Below are 9419 nucleotides of genomic sequence, written 5' to 3' on the forward strand. Positions count from 1 at the left end.
ACAATACCAGTGAAGGGCAGCCTGACTCGTGAAGTACCCCTGCAACCCCAGAGACGCCTTCGGGACAGATACGACCCAAGAGGAAGGTCACGCCCAGGATAACCGGGTGCAGGGTGCGAGAGGAAGGCAGATACGCTCTCAGAGTAAGTGGCTAGATACTTGGGGGCATGAGTTGGCACCCAAAAAGCCACCCCTAGCGCAGTAGCACTCCCAAGCAGGAGGACTCACACGTAGAAACGTCCCCAGATGGGTAGAAACGCCCCCAAATGGGGTCATGCCGTCGTGAGGCCCTCCACGTGTACGACAGCCATGCCAGAATGGAAACACCCTCTAGTCAGGTGCCAGGTAATTAAAGATATTCAATACAGTTTCCCTTTCGAGCATTCTGGTACTATTAGGGCTCCCAAGCGTTTCAACGTCTTAAATGCGCTACGTTTCGTAATTAAGCGCTTTAAAGAGTGCGTTACGTTAGAGATTAAAAGCGCTTTAAGGCGCTTTAAATGCTGGGGTAGTTTAAATAGCGCTGAGAATGTCGGAAAAAGGGTTGGGACCTTTGGCAAACTGACGAGAAACTCTTTGGTGGCTTGCCCGTGCTTTAAGGTTACGTACAAGTGACCGGAGAATATTTTTGCCTAAAGGAGACAACACACACACAGATACACAGTTCTTTTACCACCTTCAGAGTGCCACACGCGGTGCTCAGAGACGTGGGTGGACAGTTTTTGGTGTTTCTTGCTGGCTGACTTGAGCGTCGGAGTGCAAACGGCCGCTAGGGCGCCCCTTTGTCCTCTTTTTTGCAGGAATTCACAGGCAATCAGTGGGAGGGAGTCCTTAGCTGACGGTTGAGGTCGCGCACGAAGACGTCCCGGTCAACCGGACGGAACAACGTTTTAGACGGTGAGTGTGTCTTCAAGGGTTCCAAGTGTCCAAGAAGCCTCACCTAGGACCGACTAGTATAGAATTCTTAATTAGCAATTGTTAATTGTTTGTAATTGTTTTTCTATTGCTTAGTTAGTGATGCTTTGCATGGTTATTTTGTTAAGTTTGTGTTAAACCGACTAGCTTTGTTGATTAGTAGCTTGCATTGTTTTCTTTCATTGAAAATTTGATTTCTCAACTTAATTGTGTTCTAAGTGGTTTACTAAGAGAAAGTTTTGTGTGAAGACATTGGGGGATAGTTTTTGGCTAAGGCAAAGGCTTGGTATTTAAGTAGTCCTTTGTGACTCACCTCCCTTACCTGGAAAACTACCTTCTTTGACTTTCCTAAGTTTTCTCAAGGTAAAATACTTGTATACACAAAGCTTTAGCCATGTCTTCTTCTTCTCATTCTACAAAGTCTATTGGAAGTGAATTAAAATCTTTAAAAACTCTTTTGAAAGAAGTTTCACAAACTGTGCAATCAATTGCATATAGACAATTGGAGAGTGAGACTAAACTTAATGTTTTGACTAAAGCAAAGGATGAGAAGTCTCACATTCTAAAAAAATTACCTTCTCATGCATATATCTCTAAAGATCATGATTCTTTTGGGGAGGGAAGCATTAGAGTAAATGATTATTATCAAGCACCCCCTAGAAGACATAGAAGAGATAGAAAAGAACAAGAAAACCCAAGAGAGGTTAGGGTAGAACAACCCCATTTCCATGGAAAAGAAAATATAGAAGCTTGCCTAGATTGGGAAATGAGGGTAGAAAAATTGTTTGCTTCCCATAAAGAAAGAAAGGAAAGAAAAATACAAAAGAAGAGAGGGGAAGTCGAAAGGGAAGCTAAAGAAAAATAAGAAAAAGAAAAGCATGAGAAGACCCTTGAAGAACAAAAGGCGTGGGAGAAGAGTGTTCCTTCCCACAAGGTCATTCAACAAGACCAAAGATTTAAAAATACCTTTGAAAATATGTGTCTTGCTGAACAACCTCAAAGCCTTACCTTTTGTAAAGGAACACTTGCAAGCCTAAGTGAAAAAGAAGAGTCTTTAAAAGAAGCTTGCATAGATAAAAATGAAATAGATTATTTCTCATATGTGCTAGGATATCACCAAGTGAATGTCAAGTTTTTTATAAGCATCTACAAAAACAAATTTTTATGTGAAATAGGGCCTAAAGAAACTTATCATGTCTTATTGAGACAACCATTGCAAAGTGTACAAATCCTTATAAACAATGGTTGTCACAACGAGACTATCCTTACATATAAGAGAAAGAGTCTTCATGAAGGAGAACTCATGGGACAAATTAGAGTTCATAAAACTCTAGAGCTTTTAAAAGGAAAACTTTTGTCCCCCATGAGAAAAGAAGTTCAAAGACATTACCTTAGGTACAATTCTTGTTTTGGATATAAATTTCATATTAAAACTCCCTAGGACAACAAAAGGTTGTGATTCAATCTTCATGGTTATGGATAAACTCTTCTCTAGAGAAGTCATACATCTTCATGGTTTATCTTCAAGCATAGTGTTGAATAGAGTTCCAAATTTCGAAAACCATGATTTGAGGATTTCCTTTGGAAAACTTGCAACTAAATTGCACACTTTAAATTCTTATCATCCTCAAACGCATGGTCAAAATATATTTGAAAATCTAGCTATTTCTACTATGCCTAGAATAAACATGAAGTGCACACACAACTCTAGAGGTGAGCAAACATACCATAAAGTAGTTCACAAAACTACTTATATTTCTACTTTTAAAGTTATGTGTGGGTTCAATCATATTTCTCCTTTTAAGTTGTTACCATCTTCTATAGGATTTATGCCTAAAGAGAAAGTAACCACAAATGAACCTTTTAAAATACATAAGATGATTAGAGACCACACACAACCATTAAAAGAGAAACTTTGTCCAAGGTTGCCAAAACCAAAAGAAAAACAAAAATGGCAACCTAGTAAAATTAATTTGCAAACTAACACCTATGCCTTATTTGATTATTTCTATAGGTGGACGTTTGACCCAGGAGGACAAGCTTTGGCGAAGCAAGAGGCTGCTATCCAAGATCAAGTCTGAAGATCTGAGGATAGATCTTCTCAAAGAAGGAGGAGATGATGGACACCATCCAGCCACATCCATTCCCCTAGCCATGAAGAAGAAGAAGCAATAGATTTGAGGACAAATCCTTTTCAAGAGGGAGGGGATGATGGAAGAGGCCCAAGCACAAGCCCACATGCAAGCCCACCAAAGGGTAGATTTGGGCCAACCATAGAGTTATGGCCAAGAGGATCCAAGAAGACGTTCTTTTACATGTTCAAATGCCATAAACTCTAGTGTAGAGTAGACTTTAATTTCTTGTCAAAATTAGCATAGGAACTTTATTTGTAATTTTCTTAGAATTAATTTTGGCACCTAAAACACCAACCTAGGTAAACTTAGAGTTTCTAAAAAAACCTCTAAATTTACTAAGGCCAGTCTAGAAAGCCCATGGAGGGGGTGAGCATAAAAACTAGACACACCCCTCCCCATGTGCTCATTTGTGCACCCATGTGCCATGTGCACCCATGTGCTTCACATTTACATTTCATTTGGCTAGCATTAGGGTTGCATTATGGTCCTCCTTAGCCTATAAAAGGAGGAGCCTACACCTTGTATTTTCAAGTTTATTGTGAGTAAATTTATGCTGCCATTTTGTGCCAAGCTTTGCTTCTCCCTAGAATTCTAGGCTCTAAACTTCATCTCCTTCACCTCTCCTTGGGTTGGTCGAACCTCCCTAGCTTCATACACATCATGCACCTTCAAGATCAACACCACTCTTAGGAGGATCTTGCTCACACACTTTCATAGCTTCCGCACCCCTTTTCCTTACATGATTCAAGAAGACCTTCATGAAATGCCATCACGACTTACCCGAGCTCTGCGGGCTGAGAGCGAGGCTTCGTCTTCTTCCCGTGCTGACTCCGATGGCCACTGAGAAGTGGTTTGTTTGTGCTTTTGTATGAGTTGTAATGTTTGCCCTATTCGCGTTACTCCCATTTGTATCGAACACTGCTTGTAATATCAATTCTACCATACCATATTTGGTTTTTGTAACGCCGTTTTACTTTGCATACGCCTCATACATTGTGCGCTTTTCCTCCGTCATGTTTCTTAGCGACTCCTTCTTTCTTGGCGACGCCTTCTTTCTTGGCGACGCCTTCTTTCTTGGCGACGCCTTCTTTCTTGGGGGCGCTCTCTTTCTTGGCGACGCCTTCTTTCTTGGCGACGCCACACGCTACTTCAAACGGAGAAAAATAAAGACTAAGAACCAAGGCACGGTTTTTCTCAAACTTGTTTTCTTTTCTTCTTTTATTTGGGTGACCTCATTAAAAAACCCCGGAAAGGGAAAAAGAGCGTCCCCTTTAACAAGACTGTTACATAGCTGCTTTACATAAGTCAACTAAAATAAAACTTCAGGTTGGCTGCATTCCAACTGCGCGGGTTGGGACCTCCTTCCAAGGTCTCTAGGCTGTATGAACCGTTGCCCTTAGCCTCGGTAACTCTAAAGGGTCCGGTCCACTTGGGAGACAGCTTATTCTCCAGCTCATATGGATGGGCTTTCCTCATAACTAGGTTGCCAATCTGAAACTGTCGCGGCTTTACCTTAGAGCTATATTGCTGCTCCACTCTTCTCTTCACCGCTTCAGCTTTTATTCTGGCTTCTTCCCTGGCTTCGTCTAGTAGATCCAGGTTTACCCGCCTCTCTTCGTTGGATTCCTCCACCACAAAGTTCTGAAAACGTGGTGAGCTTTCATGTATCTCTACCGGGATCATCGCGTCCGACCCGTACACCAAACTGAAAGGCGTCTCCATGGTAGAAGATTGGGGCGTGGTGTGGTATGCCCACACAATCCTTGGAACTTCCTCCGCCCACGCCCCTTTGGCCTTCTCCAACTTTCTCTTTAACCCCCTAAACAAAACTCTGTTTGCTGACTCCACTTGGTCGTTGGTCTGGGGGTGTTCGACTGACGCGAACACTTGCTTGATGCCTATCTCAGCACACAGATTTCTCAACTGCTGTTCCGTCCGGTTGACTGGGAGGTCTTCGTGCGCGACCTCAACCGTCAGCTAGGGTCTCCTTCCCACTGGTTACCTGTGGAATCATGCAAAAAAGAGGACAAAGAGGCGCCCTAGCGGCCGTTTGCACTCCGACGCTCAAGTCAGCCAGCAAGAAACACCAAAATTGTTCACCTACGTCTCTGAGCACCGCGTATGGCACTCTGAAGGTGGTAAAATGGACTGTGTATTGTGTGTGTGTTCTCTCCCTCAGGAAAAGATATTCCCCAGTCACTTGTGCGTTACCTTGAAGCACGAGCAAGCAACTAGAGAGTTTTGGTAAATCTGCCAAAAGTTCGAACCCCCTTTCCAACATTCCCCGCACTATTTAAACTACCCAAGCATTTAAAGCGCCTTAAAGCGCTTTTAATCACAAACGTAACGCACTCATGAAAGCGTTTAATTAGAAAACGTAGTGCATTTAAGACGTTGAAACGCTTGGGAGCCATCATAGTACCTGAACGCTCGAAACGGAAACTGTATTGAATGACTTTAATTACCTGGCACCTAACTGGGGGGTGTTTCTATTCTGACATGGCTGTCGTACACGTGGAGGGCCTCACGACGCCATGACCCCATCTGGGGGCGTTTCCACGTGTGAGTCCTCCTGCTTGGGAGTGCTACTGTGCTAGGGGTGACTTTTTGGGTGCCAACTCATGCCCCCAATTATCTAGTCACTTACTTTGAGAGCGTATCTGCCTTCCTCTCATACCCTGCACCCGGCTACCCTGGGCGTGACCTTCCTCTTGAGTCGTATCTGTCCCAAGGGCGTCTCGGGGGCGGCAGGAGTACTTCACGAGTCAGGCTGCCCTACACTGGTGCTATTACTATGGCCTTGAAGCCACCTTTTCCTTCTCTTTATCACTGCCCCGGGTTATCACGACCTGAGGCCTCCCCACGGCGTTGCTCCCTCCATGGTCTTTCCTACCCATGGGTATCGGGGAACCACACTATGATCGCCTTGCTTTAGTACTGTTTGAGCTGGCGACGCCCTGGTTGGGCGACACCTTCACCCAGGCGACGCCTGGCCTTGGCGACGCTTCCTCTTGGCGTCTCTCCACCTAGGCGACGCCTTGCGTTGACTTTGACTCTCCAGCTGTTGACTTTGACCTTGACTTAGTCAACGCCCGGATGCGGGACGGTACACAAGCCCCCCAGTCTTAAGCCGAAGACTTGTCTTCAGCGCAAAGACTAAAGCCTCGCCCACGCCGTCCACGTGCCATCCCGATGACGTGTCATTCCCTGCTGACTCACCAATTCTTCGAATTACTGACGTGACACTTTCTGAACCACAGGGATGTTCTTAATGGCTTATTGGACATCCTCTGAAGCGGGAAAAATAATGTCCTTTGGGGCTGTGCTTAATCGCGTGCCACGTGGTTCATCGTGCGGTCATATTTAAGAACCTCTTGCGCTCCCCTTGAGCGCTTAATCCTGCAACACGTGGTATCATCACACGGTCATCATTTTTTGTCCCCCGGGCTTCTCGTAACGTTTAAGTTACCCAAACCCTGCGCTTGCAACCACTGTTACATCCACTTTCTCTGCCCTTTCTTACTGTTCATCTTCTCTGAATCCCTTCTCTCGCGACCCCTGTTCGTTCGTGCTTCCGCTCTCCACGCCTTTCAGCCCCCAAAGGTACGGTTTTTTCCCTCCTTGATGATTCTCTTCACTACATGAACTGCCTGGGACTGTCCATATTACTGCATTTCTTTGGATATCGTTTGAATGCTTCTTTGTTCCTCTCGTTCCCCTTTGCTCTCGTGTGGGTAGGGTGCTCCTAGGATTCTTCCATTTTTTCCTCTTTTCTTCTCCCAACCCCTTTTCTCTGAACCCTTTCTTTTTCTTTTGATCTTCAGCTTTGGCATCGATGGCGAAAACTAAGACCGCCGCGCCTCCCCCGCTCCCTAAGTCTTATTATAAGGGCGAATACGACTGGGCTCCCGACGATCTTCTCGACGAATGCTCCCTCCTAAACTCTGTTGAGGACGTGGAGGCTCACAGGGGGACCCTGCGCTTTATAATTTCAACGCCTTTCATAAAAATCACGACTCCCAAGTCCTGGTATGCCGAGTGCGACCTGGGATGCCCGTTTGTGCGGACTCACGAGACACTGGGGGAAGCCCCTTCTTCTTCCTTTATCAAATGGTACTCAAGAGAGTGGGCCTGCGTCTGCCCCTTACCTCTTTCGAGAAAGAGCTGCTTACAGAGATAAACACCGCCCCAGCCCAGCTCCACCCCAACAGCTGGGCTTTCGTGAGGGGGTTTCAGATTCTCTGCGGCTATCTAGGTGTCCCCTCTTCTGTAAACGTTTTTCTTCACTTTTTCGAGGTAAAGAAACAGGGGAAGAGCTTATGGATGAGCTTTTCTGGCATCGCCGGGCGCATCATCCTTACGCTCTTCCAAAATTCGTTTAAAGGATGGAAAGGGAAATTCTTCAAAGTACGTGCGACCAAGCGCGATCCTACCATCCTAGAGGGCTTTCCCCTATACTGGACGGATAAGCCCATAACCATGAAGGCCCTGGCTTTGGATGAGCTTACCCCCTCCGACCGGGACGTGTGCAAAGCCTTGGCGGGACTGGGGGTAGTCTTCGATACCGCCAAGCTCATCGCGAACGAATTCAACGCCCATGGGCTTTCTACCTACTTTGGTATCGGCCCTCGATTGTTTATGATGCATTAGCTGTTGTGGTTATCTGCGTGTGTTTGGCCATAGAATTTTCCTTCTGCTTCATCTGAACCAACCCTTACTTTACTATTTTTCGCTGCTGCAGGTTCAGTGATGACTTCCTCGAGGCGGCTTGCTCTTGCCAAATTTTTGAAGAAGGCAAAATCTACCAAAGAGGGTGGGGACGTCGTCGCCTCTGATGTGCCCACCGTCGCTTGCCTGCCGATTCCTCCACCGTCTGCTTCTCCCCCTCCTATTGTTGCGATTCCATTAGCCATGGCGTCGACCCCTGCCTCAGTGCGCCCTAACAAAGGGAAAAGGGTGTTGATTGTAGATTCTGACAGTGAAGACTCGGGTACTGCCCTGGTTTCCCATAAGAGGAGGGCTACGGGTCTCCTTGCCTCACCCGCCGCGCCCCCCGGCGATGGGAACTCTCTCAGGGACGATCCTCCTAGTGCCACCTCACCGCCACCTCCACCAGCCCACGAGGAGCGAGAGGAAAGGATTGACTCGGTTCCCCCGCCTTCGCCGTTGCCGCATCGTGACGTACCTGAGGCCTCGGGCTCCGCCCCTCCTGTATCAGTCCCTGGCTCGACTTCTCGCAAACCCCGGATTCCTCGCCCCATTCATAGGGAGTTGACGCAGGGCTTCACCGAAGGGATGTCGCCGACTGATCCTTAAAAGGGGGGAGGCATGCCTTATTATATGGGGGCCTTCCTGCCGGTGGCAATCAAGTGGCGCACTCAGGCCCGAAATGCTATCAAAGGGAGGGAGGCTCTCCGCAAGCTGAGACAAGAGGTGGGGGCGTTGAAGGAGGAGAAACAAAACTGGGAACTCAAGGAGGAAGCTTCCCAATCTCTGCTGAAACTGGCCCATGAGGGCAGGGAGGGAGCTGAGGCGTACGTGCGAGAACTGGAACAGGCGCATGCCGCTCAACTAGCCCAGCTCACCTCCTATCAAATCCAAAACATTGGCCTCCAGGAGGCGGCCCTTACATCCGAGGTGCAGCGAAGAAAACTTGATGAGTTGGATGCTGCTTGGAGGCAGAAGCTAGGTGAGAGAGAAGACGCCTTGGCTGCGAAGGTTGAAGCTTTGAGCCTTCTCCAAGCCGAGGCTAGCAAGCTCCGCGTGGAGAAGGAATTCCTGGAGAAGCAATTGACATCCAAGGATTCTAGGATTACGGAACTAGAGGGGGAGGTCCAAGAACCGATTGGAGAGATGGCGGGGGCGTTTGAGGAGGGCTTCCAAGAGGCTCTGACCCAGGCGTCCTGCGAGAACCCGGGCGTCAATATTTTGAACTGCGACCCCACACACCATGTCGTCGACGGGAAGGTCGTGCCCATGGACTTGGATGACTGAACCGCTGTCTCTCACCCGCCACCTTTACCTTCAAGCTTAATTCCTTTATACTTTACCTTTGCTTTTGACTTTCTCCGTTAAGACTTGTAATTCTTTGAACCATCCGTACTCTTGTTACAAATCTGGGTGTTCGTATGATTGCTTTTGTGCCTTCGCGATATAGAATCCCGCCTGTGCGTTCTTACTCTCATTCTTTGCCTTCGCGCGCTTCGGTTATTTTATTTGCATTTTGCCTGTTTCTTTCACTTCGTTGGGCGGCCTTGTATGCCCGGGAAAGGTCACATGCCAACCCTCACGCCCATGGAGAGGCTCACCTAGTGAAGCCGTATCGTCCACGGGATGTCTCTGACACCGAAACGGTCCTTTCCTTGATCC

The 9419-nt window shown here is 47.1% G+C and overlaps 1 protein-coding gene across 1 annotated transcript; it reads left to right on the top strand.

Annotated features, from left to right (window-relative positions):
- The first annotated feature begins 8390 nt into the window (after positions 1–8390).
- LOC137836658 (uncharacterized) lies at positions 8391–9044 on the top strand. The gene has a single exon (XM_068645340.1). It carries the CDS (start codon positions 8391–8393, stop codon positions 9042–9044), a length of 654 nt encoding a protein of 217 aa, XP_068501441.1.
- The last annotated feature ends 375 nt before the right edge of the window (positions 9045–9419 follow it).

Source organism: Phaseolus vulgaris, chromosome 11 (assembly GCF_000499845.2).
Source record: "Phaseolus vulgaris cultivar G19833 chromosome 11, P. vulgaris v2.0, whole genome shotgun sequence".
In the NCBI taxonomy this organism is placed as follows: domain Eukaryota; kingdom Viridiplantae; phylum Streptophyta; class Magnoliopsida; order Fabales; family Fabaceae; genus Phaseolus; species Phaseolus vulgaris.